At 42.2% G+C, this 22242-nt stretch overlaps 1 protein-coding gene across 2 annotated transcripts; it reads left to right on the top strand.

Annotated features, from left to right (window-relative positions):
• The first annotated feature begins 65 nt into the window (after positions 1-65).
• On the top strand, positions 66-17285 carry LRIT3 (leucine rich repeat, Ig-like and transmembrane domains 3). 2 transcript variants are annotated; one of them, XM_037031887.1, is made up of 4 exons: positions 66-487; positions 3147-3619; positions 13535-13840; positions 15195-17285. In XM_037031887.1, exons 1-4 carry the CDS (start codon positions 372-374, stop codon positions 16355-16357), a joined length of 2058 nt encoding a protein of 685 aa, XP_036887782.1. In that variant the 5' UTR covers positions 66-371; the 3' UTR covers positions 16358-17285. The 2 variants fall into 2 exon arrangements, with proteins under 2 accessions (XP_036887782.1, XP_036887783.1); XM_037031888.1 differs by lacking the exon at positions 66-487 and adding an exon at positions 509-2862.
• Positions 17286-22242: the final 4957 nt, after the last annotated feature.

The following is a 22242-nucleotide window of genomic DNA, read 5'->3' as shown; positions in this document are numbered from 1 at the left end:
CTAGTATCTGCTAAGAATTGGATTGTTTTTAACATGAAGTACAGCTTCAAAGTGTAGTAACAATTACATCCATAGGAAAAGAATTTAACAGGTATTTTCTTGCAAATCTAGATATGGGCAACTATTGAAATTTTCTTGACATGTGTTTGATTTTCATTTTCCCTAGAATATGTTACTTTGCTGAAACCATATTCAAAGGCTAGGGAGATTGATCCCCTACAAGATACACTTGAAGGTTAAGTAACTACAGATCTCAGCTAATCCTGCGTAATCTGCGCTTACTAAATGGCTGTTTGCATTCCAGGCACTCTAGTTTCTAAATGCTTAGGATTTGTTTTTACCTTTTGTTCAAATAACCTCTAAAAGGAGCAATGCATCTCTTAGCATGTCTGGGCATGGTGCTTAGCTTTTTGGAAGAAGTGAGCTGTTCATGCCCTTCACAGTGCACCTGCGGTTATCACAGCAGCACGGACGGCCTGGGATCAAGGTATGCTCCTCTCCTTGCTACTAAGTGCTCTAATGATTCTGAGAAAAAGGACTCCGCCAGCAGCTTTATTTTTAAATCAAACTGTTGATCAGAGATCTGAGGAGAGAAGGTTTAATTGACATAAGATTTAACTTAATTATATTAATACTGGGTGTCAGCTCCATTGTTTTCGTCTTGGGCAGCTCAGCTCTTAAAAGCCCCTCACATCATGTGAGACTCTCAAACACATTCTGAGTTACAAAAATGTCCATTGCCCTTGTATTCACAAAATGTTCCTTTCAGGAGGTCAAGTTGAAATGTGTGCGGCCAGCTCAGCCTGATTATAGAGAGCAGGGCCGATCAGCAGGTGCTGGACCTGCCCGGATCATTTGCTTCCTGGGGTTTCCATTTCATTTGAGGGTTATTCATGGCAACTGGATAGACTGCAGAAAGTAGGAAGGAAGATCACAGAGTGAGATTATACACGTTCATAGTTAGAAATTTTCGTTTTAAGATATTGGATTTACAAAGAAAGGAGGTTTGAAAGATGCAGATCAGCCCTGTCCCTGAAGACACTGTGGGCCCTCACAGAGGTTATCGACCCTCTCGGCTGCTTCACCATCCACCTGTGAAGTGGGAACAATTGCATCCTTACACATGAGGCCTTCGAGATGGAGAGCACATGCAAAATGGAACTCTTGTCAGCTAAACATGATGGATCATGCTATTTTGGAGAGAATATTTAGTGACAAAATCAGATTTTTTTATGACTCAGTTGTTGGTTTTGTGACTTTAGAGGTTATTTGTACAGTGAGCTTCTTAAAAGATAATTTGTTGAAAAGAGTCACTCAATTTATGTTCTATAACTTTAAACAAATCAATAAAAATGAAAACATGTTATTGAGTAGTTTGTCTTGTCATTCTACAAACTTTACTTAACCAACTCTTGGTATCTTTTTGAGACATTCACTAGGTGGTTTAGGGCAATGAGAAGAATTTAACAAATTAAATACCTGCTTGACAAAAGACATGTTAGCAGTTAGTGAGTCAGGCCAGGGTACTTTTGAGGAACAATCACAGAGTGTTTCCTTCTTGGTGGCACCACTGTTCATGGATTTGATGAAAATCACTGTGTATTACTCTTGGCAAGAGCTCTAGAAATAATCTAGTTCTACTGCTATTATTTTACAAATGAAGAAATAAAACCACACAGATGCTAAATGACTTCTCCAAGGTCATAGCCTGAGTTGATACAGTGACTGGCTGATAAAAGACACTAGGTCTTTCAGCTTCCAATCCAGGCTTTTTTTCCATTACCCTGAAATGCCAACTTACGGAGTACAAACTGGATCATTCTGGTCTAAAGTAGCACTGAAATTTGTGATAGGGAATAAAGATGGAGAGCAGGAGGTATCCTGAGAAATGCAGTGCTTCTGTACCATCTTCTCCTAAAGTTACAGACGGGAGATGGTAGCAGTGCCTCTGCTTCATGCCGTTTCACCTCTTTATGGTACGGGCTGACTTTCGGAGTTCGCCGATTTAATGGGATGTGTTTCATCAAGTGGCTGTTATGTTGTTACTGCTTACTACATGTGTAAATGTGTTGTAATTTGGATCATGCTTTGTAAAACGTTTCATTGTTCATTTTCAGCCATCCAGTGGGAATGAGCATACACCGTGAGATAAACTCATCTGTTTCCAAGTTATAAGGCATCTAAATTCTCTGATTCTTCATACTTCACACTCACATATTGGACAGGCTTGTTTTCCAATGCATGATTTCCATGTGCCACTAAGCAAGGTCACAGTGTGACTTGCTCAAGGTCACTTAAGTTAGTGAGTAGGAAAAGGAATAAACTTGCTGTGTCTGGTTTATTCCTTAGCTAGAAGTCACATTGTTAAAATAGAGCTCACCTTTGAACATCTAGTGTGAACCCTTGTTCCTTCCTTCCTTAAAAAACATCTGTAACTCAAACAGGAGATTCTTTTCCAATGGGCCATTTTGTCACCAGGTCAAGTGTGCCCTTGGGAGGTGGGCAGATGTGGCTTTGGAGGGTGGCTGTGTAACCAACTGGCTATGTGACCTTGGGAAGTTATCTGATGTTGGCAGGCCTCAGTTATTTTAGCTGTAAAAATAAGATTGGTGACAAAAATAGCGTGAACCCATCGAGTGTCTATTACATGTCAGGAAGATATAAAACTTTGCGTCTGTTTCAATGAACCATCCTACCAGCACTATAGGGGAAGATGAAGTTGAGCAATTGGTGAGGATTGGCTTTGCCACAAAGGAGGTGGCAGAGCTTAAATCTGAGCTACGATCAGCATGACTCCAGAGCTGGAGACTTGACCTGTTACCCAATATCGACTTCCTACAGCTGCTGTGACAATTGAATAAGGTAATGGATGTGAGGGGCATTGCACAGGCCTGACACGTAAAGAACTCTGTCACTGTTAGGCTGAACCACGTGAAACTGCTTATATTGGATCATTTTTGACCTGAAAAAATGCCCATTTCATATGGTCAACCTAGAAGATGATGATGACAGACTATAAATGAATAGATCAGCCAGGCTGAGTTGATCTTTGTGAAAACCAGTAAGGAACGTTTCTGTAATGATTGTTTTTTAAAAATACATCTCACAAAGAAGATTTCCTTTCTCTGTTCTTGCTGTAACACTAGGTTGGTGCTGTGTAATGACCTGGATATGACCGAGGTCCCTACGAACGTCCCCGTGGACACTGTGAAGCTTCGCATAGAGAAGACCGTCATCCGCAGCGTCCCCGCCGAGGCCTTCTACTACCTGGTGGAGCTCCAGTACCTCTGGGTGACCTACAACTCCGTCAGCAGCCTCGAGGCCAGCAGCTTTTACAACCTCAGGCAGCTGCACGAGCTGCGCCTGGACGGGAATGCTCTGGACACCTTCCCTTGGGCGTCTCTGCAGGACATGCCCCGGCTGAGGACCCTGGACCTGCGCAACAACAGAATAACCAGCGTGCCAAATGAGGCAGTCAGGTACCTGAAGAATCTCGCCTACTTGGATTTATCAAGCAACGGACTGACCACACTGCCGCCAGAATTCCTGGAGAGCTGGCCCCATGTGCTGACCACATCGCCCAGAAGCCCGGACCTTTCACCAAGAAGAATTATTCTAGGTGAGCTCACAAGCCTCTGTGCTTCTCAGGTCCAGATGATCTGCTCAGCATACCTTCCCTTGTCCACTCTTTTCGTATTCAGTGAGTTTGGTTTCTTACTCTATACTTGACTTTTGATGGAATAGCACTTTATCAGTTGACTTAGGTCAATTTACCCATCTACCAGTGAAAGGTATAATGGTGTGTGTGTGTGTGTGTGTGTTGTGAGGGGTTGAGGGGAGTTTGCCTCCAAAACTGAGAGACTAACGCTGCCATTAGAGAGCCTGAAGATGGGTGACAAAACTGCAGACCTAGCCTGGTTCCTCTGAGCACGCTGGTGCTCCCTACTCTGCCACGCTCTACCTGCTGTTCGGGTCTCTTTTCAGCCCTTCGCCTGGCTCTTCAGGAGCAGGAGAGAAGCACTGACACTTTGATGAGGTTGCAGTGGTTTAATTAGTTAGGGGATAGCCGCCAACTTTTCTTCATCAAATAAGAAATAATAAAGACACCAGTTATTTTACAGCCCCCAAATAGGTCTCCTAATGGATTTGGTCTCAGTTTAGCTGTGATTAGTTTTGGATATTTCAGTTTTGACTCTGTTGACGTTCCATATACATTTGTCTTGTGTTTTTAAAATGCAAATGCCCTCCAGTAAAGTCTCTCTCTTCTTTTGTGTCTTCTCGCAATGCTTTGCACGGTGCTTTGCACATGGTGAATGACCAGGAAATGTGGTTGCCCGATTGAAATCAGTGAAATCAGAGGCTCTTTTGGGGGGTATCTGTGGGCGGCAAGGCCTTTCACACTTATGTGTGAGACACAACCTGAGGCTTTGATAGATGAGATTGGGTTCCTAAAACGTTGCTTGCCCATTAGAGATGTCGGCTCACAGGTTGTGTCCACCAGGGCGGCAGAAGCGGTCGTACTTCTCAGGAGGGTGAAAGAACTATTGAGTATCTGGCCAGTGAAATGAGTTATAAGCCTTTTGGAGCGAGGAGCAACTAGATGCTACCTACAGCCGCTGTGACAAAGATGGCAATTTCTTATAAAGAAAGACTTTTCTACTTTGGCTTTTTTGTTTTTATAGTTGAGTCTTTAAAGTCCACCATTAAAATATGGTGATGAGAACCAGTTCTAGATTTTCTAGAGCTCACTGTTTACCCATAGCAATTAATCTTCCCAGGTGGCCTGGAGAATTTACTCATGTACTGTTGTACTGGGATGCATTCTGCTTTTGTTTCATTTTTATTGCCCTGTGTTTAGTATTGTTGGCAGATAGAACTTCTATTTGTAATAATAATCATAATGGCTAGTATTGATGGAGTGTTTACTCAGGGCCACACCTAGCTCTTAGACTTTATGGGTATATCTTCTTCCAGTGTCATACTAACACTGTCATAAGGACCATCTCATCCCCATTTTGCAGATGAGCAAATGAGGCCCGAGGTAAGCCGCGGGCCCAGCAGTGGTGGAGCTGGCGTGAGCACGGGCTGCGTGGCCGCAGAACCTGTGCCCCTCCTCACTCCTCCGTCATTCGAGGTTGGTCTGTAATAATACCAGGCTTACTTTCCTCCCACACGCACTTCTTCACTGAGTTCTTCATATCATTTATTTATTTAAAAGAAATTTAGGGAGGAGCTTTTCCATTACTCCTTCTCTCTTCTACATGAGTAAAAATACGAACTTAGTAAAATTGTACTTTAATGTACCCATAAAACGTTAAGTAGTGTCCAGCAAGTAAACATTTAAATTAGCTATGAAGCTACATTAGATTTTTGGTGTGCAATACAGGTGTTTCCATGGCCTCTTTCTCAAGCACAAGTAAATATTTACACAGGCAGACTCTGTAAGGCCTAACACTGTTTATCTTGGAGAAAAAAAGCCTGCAGTAAAAGAGGTCATAAAATGTCTTTTGGGTGCTTTTTCCTGGTACCCAAATTGTTCAGTTGTAACTATGGGTTCTTCTATTCAGAATGGAGTTCGCCTGAAGGGCTGCAGTGGCCCCGAGTACTTCCAAGGACTTTCCAAAAATGGCATTAACTTAATTCAACAAACGCGACTCAAGCCCCGTGGGTACGCCTGTCCTTTGGTAGGCATGGAGGAGACGAGGTCCACAGAGCTCAGCTTACTCGAGCCAGCCGTCCTTCTGGGAACTGCCGGCAGCCTCTCAGCCTCCTGCAGAGCCCTCGACCTGTGGCTGGATTCCTCACCACAGTCTTTTATAGCTGAGTCAGGGGCAGAGTCCAGCTTCCGATGTATATAACCCATCTTCAGAGGTATCACTACTTTATTCTTTTAAAAATCATTGATTTGAGAAAGATCTATTTGTTGTTCCACTTATTTATGCATTCATTTTTTTGTTTCTTTTAGGTGCCCTGACCAGGGCACATTGAGATGACGCTCCAACCGAGATCCCCAGCCAGGGCCTCATTCCTTTATTCCTTAAACATTTATTTATTTATTTTTGTATTAAATTTATTGGGGTGACACTGGTTAATAAAATTATATAGGTTTCAGGTGTAAATTCTATAATACATCATCTATATGAGGTCTGTCCAAAACGTATCCATCCATACCATATGGAAAATAGAGACATTACTGAAGAAGATACAAGATACAAGAAACATTGTGCATGGGACAATGACGCGTCAGTCCTCTGCCATGTAGGTACCCTGGGGCCTCACACGGTTCTCCCAGTCTCCATCAGCTGCCCCATCATATTTTCCCGAATCTCACTGATGGTCTGAAATCTCTTCCCTTTCAAAGGTGATTTTAGTTTTGGGAAAAGCCAAAAGTCACAGGGTGCCAAACCTGGGCTGCAGTGGGGCTGGGTCACCTGCGTGATTTGATGTTTCACCAAAAAACTGCATGAGACATGATGCAGGAGCAGGCACGCTGTCATAGTGGAGCTGCCCATTACCAGTTGCCCACAGCCACAGCCTTCTGAATCATCCGAATAGTTTCCATGGAGGAATGTCCAAGCTTAACACAAAATTTGCTGCAGGTTTGGTGTTCTACTTGCTCATTTTGAATGCGAGGGCCGCACAGAACACATGCTCACTCAGTACTCATGGCATCTACTGCCCCCACGGACTAGTACAGTGAAGTCATCATTGTTCACGCATGTGCATTCCACTCCACTCTCCTTGGCTGCCAGTGTACATCAATGCTGTGCAAACTGTTCTCGTTATGATAACAATGGCTGGATTTTTCACCACCGCAAGTCAAGTCTCTTTCCATCACCATCTGTTCCCCCGTAGCCTCTTCCACCTCCCCCACCCCTCTTCTTCTGATACTCACCATACTCTTGCCTGTGTTTATAATTTTTTTGGCTTTTTGCTGAATTTCTCCACCTTTTTCACCAACCCTTCCAAACCTCCTCCCCTGTACAACTGTCAGTCTGTTCTCTGTATCTATGAGTCTGTTTCTATTGTATTTGTTAGTTTATTTTGTTTATTAGATTTCACATATAAGTGAAATCACATGGCAGTTGTGTTTCTCTGACTGACTTATTTCACTTAGCAAAATGATTTCCAGGTCCATCATGAAGTTTCAAAGGGTAAGATTTCCTTCTTTTTTTACAGCCCAGTAGTAAATTTTTCTTTTTTAATTTTGAGGAATTGAGGTATAATTTGCATACAGTGATTCTTACGTGTATAATTTGGTAAGTGATGATAAATGTGTACTCCTCCCTCACCAAGATGCAGAATAATCCAGCACCTAGGAAGTTCCCCCATGCCTCTTCTCAGTAAATCTCCTCCCACCCAGGCAACACTGTTTTTGTTTCTATCCCCCAGCTTACTTTGTCTGCCCTAGAATTTCATGTAAATGGAACCATATAAAAGGCACTCTTGTGCCTGGCTTCTTTCCCTCAGCATTGTATTTTTGAGACTCATCGGTGTACTGAAAGGTCCTCACTGCAGAGTCCCTTCTGTTTTACGAAGGTACCACTTGTTCATTCTTTCTCCTCTTGTGGGACACAGGGCTGTTTCTAGTTTTCAGCTCTTATGAATTAAGCTGCTATTTATATTCTTGTGCAAAGCTTTTGTAGCGTTTATTTTCATTTCTTTTGGACAAATTCTTAGGATTGAAATTGCTAGGTCATAGAATAACTATATATAACCTTTAAAGAAGCTGCTCATTTAAAAAGAAGGAAACTGCTAGTTTTTAAAGAGACTGCACTGTTTTACACTCTCGCTAGCACAGCAGAAGAGTCTGCTTGCCCCGTATCCTCACCAGTACAAGTGTCTTTTCTCTTTCAGCCATTTGGGGGTGGAGCGGGCGGGGGAGCAGCATCACACTGTGGTGTAATTTGCATTTCTCTGGTGACCACAGCCTGTGCCAGACTTAGGATGGTCTGATGTACGGTGATTCAGCTTACGGTTTTTCAACTTTACCATGCTGCAAAAGTGACATAAATTGAGTGGAAACTGTACTTCGAGTTTTGAATTTTGATCATTTCCAAAACTAGTGACATGTGTAATGATACACCCTCGGGATGCCACACAGTGACAGCAGCCTCAGCTCCCAGTCAGCCACGGATCACCAGGGTCAACAACTGATACTCTAGAGTAGGGGTCCCCAGCCTCCGGGTCCAGGACCAGTACTGGGCCAGGCATGTGAGGACTGGGCTGCACAGCTGGAGGTGAGCTTGAATGTAATGTGCTTGAATCATCCTGAAACCATCACCCCCACCCCAGTCCATGGAAAAACTGTCTTCCATGAAACCAGTCCTTGGTGCTGGAAAGGTTGGGGACTGCCATCTAGAGTGTCTGGTGTCGCCTGTGTCTTTTTGATATTTTATTTTATGGTTTTGCATCCTATCATGTCTACAAAAAGCCCCTCTGTGTCTCCTGCTTCTGGTGATAAGAAGAGGAAGGCAATTACTTTGGGGATGAAAGAATATAATTAACTGTAGGCTGACATAAGTGTTCTGAGCACGTTTCAGGCAGGCTAGATTAGGCTGTGGTGTTTGGGAAGTCAGATGTGTAGATGCAGTTTTGACTTTTACGACACTGTCGGCCTGTCATGGGTCTAACAGGGCCTCACCACCCTCAAAGCTGAGGGACATCTATAATGATGTGGACTGTGTTTCACTGGCCAGTTGGCCATGGTACATTCCTTTATAACTTTTCAAGATTGCTTATCTTTATATTGAAAACAAGTCTGTTGTCTGTTATATGCATTTTCTTCAAGTCTGTGGCTTGTCTATTCATTTTCTTCTTGCTGTCTTTGGTAAGAAAGTTTTAAGTTTTGATGACATCTGACTTACCAATTGTTTTCTTTTATAGTTAGTGCTTTCTGTGTCCCATGTGAGAAATATTTGCCTACCGACAGGTCACAGAGGTATTCTACTCTCTTTATGGTTTTAACCTTTAAGCTTTATTCTTAGTTTTTGTGCTATGACTATGATCCAACTCAAAATAGTTTTGAGTATGGTGTGAAGTAGAGGTTGAGGTTTCTTTTCTTTGAAGCAAGTGTGTGCTGTTCCAGCACCATTTGCAGAATGATTTTCTTACCCCCCTTGACTTGTTAAACACCACCGCCTCCCCGAAGCTGACTAAGGCGTGGTCTTTACCTCCGAGAGCTTGAGTTTGCAGAACAACTGTTGTACAGGAATTTATTGCTGACTTTCCCCCCCAAATTAGCCCTCTAAATCCTACCACTGTGGTGCATGGCAAACATTACCCTTTTAGAAAGGGGATAAGGCCAAGTTCATCTGGCCCTCAGTAAGAATAGTCATATAAAATAATCAATGCAAATGACTGAGACTGCGGTTAACATGTCGCTTTGAAGGAATGCAACAGAAGTGACACTTTAACTCAGAGATTTCTTGTACCTTTGTCCCCAGAAGAAAAAAAAAACATGGGATGAATGTGTTCAGCACTTAGGTTACTGTTATCCAGGCTTTAAAAGTTGTACCTTGACCTTAGATGGTTCAAAGCTGGAATAAATGCACAGTTTAGTTTTGAGGGCTTTAAAAATATTTTTATGGTTCACATAACGTTTAGATATAAAAAGTTGAATTAGTTTTTTTTAAAAGAGTTCTGCTTCATTGTTAACACAGTTCGGTAACAGTTTCAAAGCTTGGATGGAACTGTTCAGGGCAGATGGTGCGTGGCCCTTTCCCTGCGAAGACTTTCTGCTCCAGACACCGCTGCTTCCACTCTGTTCTTTGTCCACGGCAGCCCTTCTCACGGGCCCCCGTGGCTGTGGAAGCGTGCAGGTGATGAAGAGGCGAGTTACGGTGGAAGGAGTATCAGATTAGGAGGCTACAAAATACATTTAGGATGTCTCACGAAGTTGGGACAGTAATCTCTTTGTGTTCTGATGTCCTTTGGTGTGAAGTTGGAAAAGTCACAAGAGCTCCCTGAGGTCAGTGTAAGACATACACGGTGGGAGAGAACGAGAGCTTTAAGAGCAAGATAGTGAGGGTCGAATCCTGATGAAATCCATGTGAAAAACATCCTTTTTCAAGGATGTTTGTGTATAGATAGAGCTGCTTTGGGAGGCAGAGGTATGTCCCCCTTCAGAGCAAAGGGTAGGCACGCTTACTGCCCAGTGCAGTAGAGACAATGTCTCCCTCCAGAGCTGTGAGGACTAAACTCTCCTATCTCTCTGACCAGGCGTCTGGTGTCTTCTGCCAACATCCATAAAATCAGCAAACTGGGATGAGCTGCTTACCTAGAGTGGGGTCAAACTCAGACCTTTCACAATTCTTAACAAGTACAGTCTTTGCAACATAGGATACAATAAATGGCAACTTGTGTTGTTACTACCTGACAAAGAAAAAATCTGGGATAACAACTGCTTTGAAAGCATGAAGTATTCTACACATATTAGTTATTACAGAATGAATTTCATGTTTGTTGGCATGTTGGATAGGATTCAAATTAATCTTAGGGAACTGGTCATGGATTTCAGGTAAGAGGAAGAAGTCTACGGTAATTCACCATGAAAGGAAAGGAGTTTCTAAAATAGAAGATTTTGTTTTAAAAAAGCAGTAAACATTTACCAACGCTGGCAGAAAAGATCTCAACCATGAAGTGCTATTATAATAAAAACAGGCCTAAGTAGAAATGTAGAATTTAAGATGAACAGTTAAACCTTCTTAGAGTTTTTAAAATTATAATTCTGTCTTTTCTTTTTGGGAATCACTGTATAATCCACTCCATTAGTAAAAAGCCATGACCACAGATTTTTCTGGGGTAAATCTTTTCAATCTTGGTGTTTCTGGGACACTGCTCTGGGACATCACCCTGAGTTCCTTAGAGAGACTTGTCGGACTGAAGGCTCTGAAGCCTTGTCTCAGAACCACCTGAGATCTTAGCACATGTGCTCATATTCCCACCCACCCTGGATCTGAGTTTCACTCTGAAGCTCTTTCTTAATTTGGGAATTTTAGAAAGGCTTGGAGTAAAAAAAAAACCTTTTATTCCTTTTTTATTTTTCAATTACAGCTCACACTTAATATTATTTTGCATTAGTTTCAAGTGCAGAGCATGGTGGTTAGACAATCATACACATTACAAAGTGTTCCCCCGATATTTCCAGTGCCCACCTGGCACTGTATGTAGTTATTATGATGTTATTGACTATATTCTCTATGCTGTGCTTTACATCCCCATGACTACTTTGTGACCATCACTTTGTACTTCCTAATCCCTTTATCTTTTTCATCCAGCCTCTAACGGCCCCCACCTCTAGCAACCGTCAGTCTGATCTCTATATCTATGAGTCTGTTTCTGTTTTGTTTGTGAGTTTATTTGCTCTTCAGATACCACATATAAGTGAAATCATATGCTATTCGTCTTTCTCTGTCTCACTCACTTCACTTAGCACACTACCCTCCAGGTCTGTCCATGCTTTTGCAAATGGTAAGATTTCGTTCTTTTTATGGCCAAGTAATATTCCATCACACACACACACCTCACAGTATTTTTCTTGTTTAATCCTCACCTGAGGATATTTTTATTATTGACTTTAGAGAAAGAGAAAGGGAAAGAGAACGAGGAAGAGAAACATCCGTGTGGGAGAGAAACATCGATCAGTTGCCTCCTGTACATGGCCCAACTGGGGATCAACCCTGCAACCTTCTTGGTGTGTAGGACGATGCTCCAACAAACCAAGCCGACCTGCCAGGGCTATCCCGCGGCATTCGCATCCGCTGGCCTATTGGTGGGCACGTGGGCTGCTTCTGTACGTTGGCTGTTGTAAATAATTCTGCAGTGAACACAGAGCTGCATATATTCTTTTGCATAGGTGTTTCAGGTTTCTTCAGAGATGTACCGAGGAGTGGGACTCTGGGTCATAGGTAGTTCCATTTCTAATTTTTTGAGGAGCCTCCAAACTGCAACAGTTTCATTATTGAACCCAGCAGGTTGGGGCTCTTTTATATTTATATTAGCTCTTTTAGATATACAAATAGTTTGTATTTATATTTCATATATTTCTTGAGCTGTTGTCTGTTTTTCACAGTTCAGGGGTCCCCAGCCTCCAGGCCGAGGGCCAGTACCAGTCCGGGCCTGTTAGGAACCAGGCTGCACAGCAGGCGGTGAGCTTTGAGGTAATGCGCTTGAATCATCCTGAAATGGTCCCCCTTCCATACCCTCCCTTCTCCCCACCATCAGTGGGGAAATTGTCTTCCATGAAACCGGTCCCTGGTGCCAAAAAGCTGGGGACCCCTGCTTATATATTATTACGAGCAGCAAGAAGACACCAGGCAGCAGTTTAGAGCTGTGTGGCAATATCCTTAGCTAGAATATTTGTCTTACTGAGTATGTTTTCTACTTTCCATATTAACCACAGTGTTGCTAAACTTTCTGCTGTTCCATGGCATGGGTCCCCTTTCCCCTAGTTTTCGGTAGCATTTTCCTCACTTTCCTTTAAGCTCACACTAGGCCAAAACATTTCAGCTAAGAACTCTGAAAGCTGAGGCAGATCCTGAAGGCACTTGCAACTGGAAGCTGTCAGCCAACTCTGCTCCTGGCTGCTGAGTCTCTCTGGAGGGGAAACTTGAACATGCACCTCCATGGCCACCACATATGACATTCATGCCAAGCTATGTTCTAACCTCTGCCAGGCTTCCCAATCTCATCTCCTCACATTGCCTGCATCTCACTCAATGCTTTTGCTACACAGAACTTACACTACTTCAGTGTCTTAGAATCACACAAAATCATGACACAGTGCAGGCTGTGTAAGGTGTTCTTGGCACCCTATAATACCTATAATAATATAAGTACTTCCACAGCACCTGAGAAATATCTCTATCACTCTATTGCATTCTGAGGTACTTGGATTCCAATGTTGGCTCTGATGCTGATTAGCTAGATGACCTTGGTCAAATTATTTTGTTTCTTTGTGACTTAACTTCCTTACATTTTAAATGGAAATAGCCCTGCCCAGGTGGCTCAGTTCATTGGAATGTTGTCACCTACACCAAACAGTTGTGGGTTCAATTCCCAGGCAGGGCACATGTCTAGGTTGTGGGTTTGATCCCTCGTTTGCATCCAAACAGGGAACAACCAATTGATGATTCTCTCTCACATCGATGTTTCTCTCTCTCCCTTCCTCTTTCTCTAAAATCAATTAGGGTATCTTTGGCTAAGGATTTTAAAAAGTGTGAGAATAAGAATACTCTCTTCCTCATAAGGTTGTTGGGATTCAGTGAGATAATACATGTAAATGGTTAGAAGAAAGCACAGAGTAAGTGCTCAGCGACCGTGAGCTGTGATCATTAACCATAGGAACTGGCAGGATTTGTTTGTTCTGGTGGCCGAATTGCGGGGCAAAACCGATAGAGAGGTGACTCCATTTCATCCCCGAGAGTCCTTCTGTGTTTCAGGAGATATGTGGACACTGGATTCTCCAAGACGCTGTAATGTAAATGGAAGCCATGAGAATAAATTCATCAGCCTTTTTCTCCCTCTGGTTTAGGTCTGCAAGACAACCCTTGGTTCTGTGACTGTCACATTTCCAAAGTGATCGAGATGTCCAGAGTGGCTGACCCTTCCATAGTACTTCTCGATCCACTGATGGTCTGCAGCGAGCCCGAGAGCCTGGCAGGGGTCTTATTTCAACGGGCCGTGTTGGATCAGTGCCTGAAGCCGTCCGTCATGGCCTCGGCCACCCAAATCACGTCTGCCCTGGGCAGCAACGTCCTGCTGCGGTGTGATGCCACAGGCTACCCCACCCCGCGGCTCACGTGGACCAGACCGGACAGCTCGCCAGTTAATTACACAGGTATTTTTGTAATTCAGGCCTATGTTAAAACAAGGAGATTCCAAAGATTTGCATTTAACTTGAGGGATTGGGGAGATTTTCTATGGGCTGATTACTTCTATGAAAATATGCTAAGATTGTTAGGTGACAGGGATTTGAAAGGTCATTTTACTGGTTAGTATTTTCCTGTTTATCTGATTGATTGCATAGATGAAATTAGGAAATCTATTAGGAAACGACATAACATGATCCAGGGCATGAGGGCTTACCCACCAGGCCCTTGTCTTGCTGTGTCTTCTTGGATCCGCCCACTTTAAATCCTACAACCATCACAATTTCTGCAGGGGGGTTTTCATGCCAGTGTCTCATTTTATAATTACATGCAAACATTATTATGAGGCAAAAAGTACGATTTTAGAAATGCTGGTGTCATGGACGTTTCAGATGCTGCTGTGACCAAGGCAGTGCTTTGACGTCAGTCTCAGTAGTGATATTCTGATGACTAAAGCAATATATTCTTAAAACTCTTTAAAATTAAATTCAATCGACGTTCAAATAATGTAATCTGATGTAATAGAAAATCAAGGCCTAGTATGCCTGCAAATAGTTCATAAATGGTACTTACTTTGCGGTAGCGAGTTAAATCTGGGGCAAGTAGGACGCTGCTGCGTGTATTATTCTTCTCCAGAAAACTTCAGAAATCAGGACAGGATGGACCTATGTTACATTTTAGTGTTTAGGAAGGTAAAATTCCAGCTTTTCCAAGACCATATATTATTCTGCAAATAAAAGAATCCATGGCTTATTAATTCATATAAAGTAAATATAAAATGGAAGATTAAAAATACAAATTATGACCTCTCCAGGCCAGAAAATGACCTACTGTGCCCTCTGTTGATAGATAGCATTTTATTACAATGAAGTCATATTTGGGGAAATATTTCATCAAGGTCTTGTGATGAACATTGTATAGGACCACAGTGTATTAAAATTAGAAGGGACCTTTGAGATCACTTTTGTCTCATCCTGTAATTTTAAAAGTACAGAAACAGAGGCCTAAAGACACTAACTGACTTACTGAGATACGTATGACTTAGTGGACAAAAGTTTACTAAAATCAAGTCTCCCAATTCACAGCTTCATGTCTTTTCACAATACCAGTCCCCCATATAGTTCTCACGGCACCTGGCATGACCTAGACCTTCACGTGGGCAATGACAGAACCACCATCTGCCATCAGGGATTTGTAGTGTGCCGTTTCCCTCTTGGTTTATGGGAAAGAAATGTTTGTAGAACCAAATAGTTGCTTATTGTTCAGCTGGCAGGTTGGTTTTTCCTTCTTCCCACCTCAGAGTTACGTATTTTTTTCTTCCAGTAATTCAGGAATCTCCTAAGGAAGGCGTCAGATGGTCCATAATAAGCTTGACAGGCATGTCCTACAAGGATGCTGGGGATTACAAGTGCAAGGCCAAAAATTTGGCCGGGATATCAGAAGCTGTGGTTACTGTGACAGTTGTGGGTGTTGTCACAACCACCGTAGCACCAGACACTGCTGAAAGAGGAACTGGAGGTCACCCTGAGCAAGAAGTTCAGCCGGGATCTAGAAGGTCTATGTCCATGCCTGATTCTCCACCATCGCCCTGGCTCTCTTCCTCCTCTTCTTTCTCTCCATCGTCTTCGACTTTTCTTTCTACTTCTACTTTGTCTCCTTCTGCTGCTGCTTCCTTCTCCTTATCTCCTTTCCTTTCCTCCACTGTTTCTTCAGCTACAACCCTAAGTACTAGGGTTTCAACGAGCACCACTATGGCCAGTCGGCAGTCATTCCAGCTCCACCCAGATGGGAAAAGAAATTTAAAGGTGGAGATGGGTGGGAGTAAGCTTCCCCCAGAGAGTGCAAGTAAAAAAGAAGAGCTGGCATTATTGGATCAAGCAATACCTATGGAGACAAATGCCACAGTCGAAAATCTCAGAGCAGTCAGTGGGACCAAAGAGAGTGTGACCTTGATGTGGAACACTGTTAACATCACGCACAACCCTGAGGTGACCGTGTTGTATTCCAAGCATGGTGAGGAGGACCTGCTGCTGCTGAGTGCAGACTCCAGCAACAACCAAATAACCATTGAGGGCTTGGAGCCAGGTGGGCAATACATAGCATGTGTCTCCCCAAAGGGAGTGCCTCCCCAGAAAGACCAGTGTATCACCTTTTCCACTGACAGAGTTGAAGAAGGTCATGCTCCCGGGCCTGTCCTCATTGCGGTGAGCGGCACTGCCTGTGTTGTTGTCTTGCCATTGATTTTTTTCCTGTTGTACAAAGTTTGCAAACTGCAGCGCAAATCAGAATCCTTCTGGGAAGAGAATTTGGCAAAAGAGACTTATATCCAATTTGAAACCCTGTCCCCGAGGTCTCAAAGTATAGGGGGACTTTGGACACGCGGGCACAGAGATGATTCAGAAAAATTGCTGCTTCGTTCTGGGTCAAGTGTGGAATCACAGATGACTTTTAAGAATGAGGGTTCCAGACCAGAGTATTATTCCTAAGGTTTTATAGCTCAGGCGCACCAGAACCCACCAAGTTTCTTCCAAAAAATGGAGACTCTGAGGGTATATTTGACTCTTTGTTTAGATAACTTTTAGACAGACTTTCAGATCCTCCATAAAAATCACGAATAGAGGGATTTTAATTGTGTTTTAAAAACCTACGATCAGACCTCTGAACTGAAGGGATACATGATCTTGATCTTTGTTTCATGGAAGATGTGCAGAGAAATAATTTTTAGAGCAGTGCTTAACAAGTTAGAAATATATTTCAGGGTGATGTTTTAGTACTTAAAAATAAATTCATGTGAAAATAGTTGCAAAAGAGTGAAGTCCGAATTTTTAAAACATAGATTTGGAGCAATGAGGAAAGATGAGTGAGACCAGCTAAGCCTTGATGTTCATTCAAGTTTGAAGTGCCTTATGACAGTTGGTGTGGCCATTGCCCAGTGGAGGAGAGTGAGCAGTGCAGAATTCCATGTAGCACTCTGCGTGACTACATTAGATTGTTGTGTCCGATATTTTCCTTGTCCCTAGAAATACAATTATTAGCAAAAAGTAGTTTAAAAAGAGGACACGATCAATAGTAAGGCCATTAAAAAAAACAGTAACTTGCACTTAATACATTTGTTAACACATTGTGTGGGGCTTTCAAGTGCTCATTTTAAAACCATTTCTTTACTATTTTGATATTTACTCTTATTTTCTCCCTCTTTCTCTTTTCTCCCTACTCCTTTCTTCTTTTCCCCTTCTGCTTCGTCTGAAGACATTCAGGTAGTCAAAGACCACATCTAAGCTGTTTATATTTGCCACATTATATTTTGACTTCGTGGATAAAGGGAAAACTTTGGAAGTCTTTTTAGATCCGATACAGGAAGTGTTAACATTTTGAAAGAGCAGCTTCAGTGGATTCATCACACGACTAGACAGGGAAGGGGCTTTAAAAAACAAATACCATGTGATCTCACTTGGACTTGGAATCAATGGACAAAATAAGCTGATGAGCAGAATAGAAACAGAAGTATGGGTATGTGGAACAGGCTGACAGCGGTCGGAGGGGAGGGCGTTGGGGTCCTGGATGAAAGAGGGCAAGAGGATTAGCCAAAACACGTACACACACACACATACAACACACAGACAGCGACAAGAGAGTGGTGATAGCAGAGGGAAACGTGGGTGGGGGGAGGGGGAGGTGGGCAAAGGGGTGGAAAATGGGGATGGAAAGAGACTTTGCTTCCGGCGGCAGGTGCATGATGCAGTGTGCAGAGGGTGTTTGGTTGAATTGTACACTGGACACCTGTATGGCGTTATGAACCAATGTCTCCTCAATAAATTCAATTAAAAAATAAAAATACAATTTAGCTTGTTTTCAGTTTTTATCACCTTTACTAGAAATTATAGTCCCTTTACATTGAAGGTTTTAGAATATACAACACATTTATGAGGGTGTGTCAGGATCCTTCAATATTCTGCAAAGCACGTTCTAAGCAAATTTATACATTTTTTAAGAAATAGATTAGCTTTAATATAACACATCATGAAAATTATAATACAAGTAGCTGGACAATGAAAAAATGTTCATTTCAAATGGCTCTTCATTTAAAAGAAAAAGGAATTCTAGTGGGCGCATAATCTGCATATTAGAAGACCAGCATGGATGGATGGCTTGCTTGGGACTCCCAAATTTCCCCATACTGTAGAATTTCCTTTCCTCTTCAGCCTGTTTGTCCTTGGTGCTCCCATCAAATGATGCAACAGTTTTTAATTTTTTATTTTTTTAAAGATTTTATTTATTTATTTGTAGAGAGATGAGAAAGGAGGGAGAAAGAGAGGGAGAGAAACATCAGTGTGTGGTTGCCTCTCACATGCCCACCAGTGGGGACCTGGCCTGCAACCCAGGCACGTGCCCTGAATGGGAATTGAACTGGTGACCCTTTGGTTCACAGGCCAGCGGTCAATCCACTGAGCCACACCACCCAGGGTGATCTAAGTCTTTAATTCAGTATTCATTGTTAGGATTTTTTAGAAAAATACCTCTTGCAAGCAATTTTTTATTTACCTTCAAGTTATGCTCAACTTATTTTAAATTAAGGACTGCAAAAACTTGCATTTCTTTATTCTAAAGTCATCATAAAATCCCACTGCCATATTTAAAAAGCTTATATAGAAACTGTCAAAATATTAGCACATTTTAAATAATGTATATGTCTGTGGGAGAACGTCATAGATGACTCAGCCAAATGGCACCCAAATTCTACAAGGCAGGCTATTTTTGCCAGGAAAGATGACTTGGACCATCCTGATGAAGTGAATTACTAACTGCCTTCCTAATTCAAACCGAGTAAGGCTTGGCTTAGTTTTGACCAACGAGGAAAAGCCAGTTGGTGGTGTGGAGGGGAGAAAGCGCCTTTGTCATCTTTAACTTCTCCTGGCACAGGAAGTGAGTTGCAAGCAATTTGTTACTAATAGTAAAAGAAGTAAAATTGTCAACCATCTACTTTCTAAAAACACATACATTTGTGTGTAGTCAGGGTTATCTGGATGATACCATTGCTCTTACATTCCTACAAGAAGTGACGTGGAATTCTACTTAATCAGCAGCTCGTCTGTCCGTGTCACCATGTCATCGTGGACAGTTAATATAGGCCACAATTAAATGTGATTCCAGTGTTTCACTTTCAGACAAAATATTCCTCAGGTTTGTGAAACTTGGGTTACACGTGAGGGTGTGTTGTATGGGAGACTCTCACTGGTGTTGTGCTGTGATGTACAAAATTAGTGAGAACTCCAGGCTAAGAGTTTACGATGGCCAGAAGGGCGAACCCTGGGCAAGTATGCTGGACTTTGGCAAACTTTCATTAAAAATTCAAAAGAATAAAAGTTCTTGACCCATGGACTTGAGTCTCAAAAAGGGGTCATGACTAACAAAAGGAGATTAAACAACAACAACAAAACTTCTAGTTGAATAATTGCAAAATAATTCAAATGAAATGGGAGACAGCTCAGGGAAGTTGAATGGCTGCCTAGTAATCTAAAATTTCAAACGTGTATAAAGGATATAAAGAAGGGAGAGTAACTAAGGATGAATATAAAAATGCAGCAAATCTATTTATAAACGTGTCTTACATTAAGGCTCCCAATAAATTAAGGATGAAAAATGATAACGTTGACGAAGGAACTATAAGGCATGTTTTTTTCCAAGTTAAAAAGAGCAAGGAAATAATAAGTCTACTGCTTAGAGATGATAACAGAAAGTATATTAGAGAAGTAGCAAAATCATTCAACTGGGTTTTTTTCCCTTCTCTTTTCTAGATGTGTTTTTAAACTGAATATAGAGAAGAAACTATGAAAAGTGGGAATTTTCAGCCCAAAATAGATGAGAGATTAGTCAACTAACACCAAGATGTTTAAACTGAGGCCAGAGGAATTAGGCATGAGGAGGTAACAGAATTTTCAGCCATAACTGAGCATGCAGAAATGAATGGTATGGTCATTAGCGGCCCACAAATGACAACTAAGGAGAAGCTTTGAAAAACTAATCTGTTTTTTAAATGAGGTTACTTGGCAGATAGATTTTAAAAAACTGCTTGAAAATCAACTAGCAGCCAGCAATTGTGATTTGTCTTGACTTGAACTAAAATGGGTTGCCTCCTCCTAGTATGTCTTGTAATGGTTTTAAATGACGTAAGAAAGTGTGCAGTAAGATGTCTATACCCTATTTTATTTAGCATTTTTATAAATGAGTGAATGAATATATACTTTCTAACTCCGCAGATGACGTGAAAACAGACAAGGTCTCTTAGAATATTCCGAGTGGAAAGGGACAGTAAACACGTCACCTGGGGAAACCAGGGCAGTTGTCCTACGTGACTGCCCGAAGAGGGGCATTTCCCGGAATTACTGTGTCCTAACTGAAAATCATGTGGATTTCCATATTATGCCATGATTTTTTAAAATATAAAATAGCCCTCTCTCTAACCAATCTCATTTCTTAAGGTAACACTGGCATTTCTGTGCCTCGGACGATCTTGGCAGGTATCCCCCAGAGGTGTTCTGCCTACCTTCACCCAAACCAGTTATAAAACTTTATTCTATTTGAATAGAGTAAAGGACCGAGGCCTGTGGCCCTCCATCAGAGACTGTCCATGCTGTATAAAGCCAACAATGGCCACACTGACATGCTAGGTGAGGAAACCAGATTTTGAAAATTACCTTCATGAGATGGCATATTAACAAACGTAAATCTAATAGGGATAACTATACATTTTGGTTTTTGGTTTACCACAAATATGGGTGTTTGAATGAAAAAAACATCTGTGACTTTAGTTGGTTAGAATCACTCTATGAACTAGGAGAGTTATGTCATTTGCTAAAAATGCTACGGTTAAGTCACTTTAATGTAAGTAGTGGTTATATGAAAGAAGGTATGAGTCCCTCTATGCTCTGCATTACTAAGCCATTTCTGTAGGGGGAGGTTTGATCTGGGGTGTCAAATCTACAGAATTTCCTTAGGAAGGCACCGAAGATCAGCCAGCATCTAGAAACGTAATTATGCAAGAAAAGGTTAAGAATATGCAGCGCAAACTCCGGGGAGACCAGATTAGCGTTGGGCAGCACATCACACTAACTGTTGCCCTCAAACACTGTGCTTAGGAGCATCTGCTTGGGTTCTGCAGTCAGACATTTGGGTTCAGCAGCCTGGGGTCTTCGAAAGTGCATTTTGATGCTCCACCCAAGGGGAAGGATGCCAGGGATGTAAAGACTTCGAGAAACACTGTTCTATGCAACGTGTGTGAAAACAATATCGGAGCTACAAAGATGCAGGATGAATCCACATTTTAAAAAACCAACAATGTTTTTTTGTAACAACCGGAGTTAGAAAATAGTGGAGTAAACCATGTTGTAATAATATGACTCTGTATCTATGAGTTTATTTCTGTTCTGTGTGTTTGTTTGTTTATGTTGGTTTTTGGATTCCACGTGTAAGTGAAACCTGGTGGAAACCAGATGGCACCTGTCTTTCTCTGACTGGCCTATTTCACTGTTTGCCAACACCTACGCGGACCTTTGCATTCCCTGACTTTTTTCATTTTGTGCCTGTATTCCTTCCACTGTTTTCTTGAGGTCTTCTTCCTTTTTTTAAAATCCCCACCAGAAGACATACCCACTGACTTTAGAGAGAGGGGCAGGGAGGGAGGGAGAGAGGGAGAGAAACATTGATGTGAGAGAGAAACACTGATCAGCATGTGTCCCAGAGGGGACCAAACCCACAGCCTAGTCATGTGCCCTGACCAGGAATCACACTCATGACTTCTCAGGTTAAGGGATGATGCTCCAACCAACTGACCCACACTGGCCAGGGTGAGGTCTTCTTCTTCTCATACAGGTCATGTCCTGCAGGTTTATGTTTGGGTTTGTTTTTGTTTGCATAATCCAAGGAATCATAAATCACACCATAGGCAGTTGTCCTGCCACCACGAGTGGCTTCTGAATCCAGGTACAAGGATGACATCTGGTTTGGTCTTACACATTTTGGCTAGTTTTTTCCCCCCTGAATTTCTGTCTAATGTACTTTTGGTTTTCCAGGATGAAAGACATCAATGACCTTTCTTTTTTCACTAAAGTAGTCTGTTACTGGTTTAAAACATTACATTTTGTTGTGATTACTTGGGGGAGAATTTGGAAAGGGCTCAACTGGATTATTCATTTCTGTTCCTATGGTATCAACTGGGAGGACACCCTTCCTGGCGATTTCTCTGGTCACATGTCTGGTGCCTTGGTGGGGACAGTGGGAGTCCGGGTCTAGTTCGGTCCCTCCCCTCCGTCTGGTTTCAGGGCCCCTGCACTCGGTCTTCCTAGGTAAGTCGTCAGACTCCTACATGGTGGTT

The sequence above is a fragment of the Sturnira hondurensis genome, unplaced genomic scaffold, assembly GCF_014824575.4.
Source record: "Sturnira hondurensis isolate 20B ecotype Veracruz unplaced genomic scaffold, ASM1482457v3 Scaffold0021214, whole genome shotgun sequence".
NCBI classification, from domain to species: Eukaryota; Metazoa; Chordata; class Mammalia; order Chiroptera; family Phyllostomidae; genus Sturnira; species Sturnira hondurensis.
This window is presented reverse-complemented; position numbering and strand designations above follow the sequence as displayed.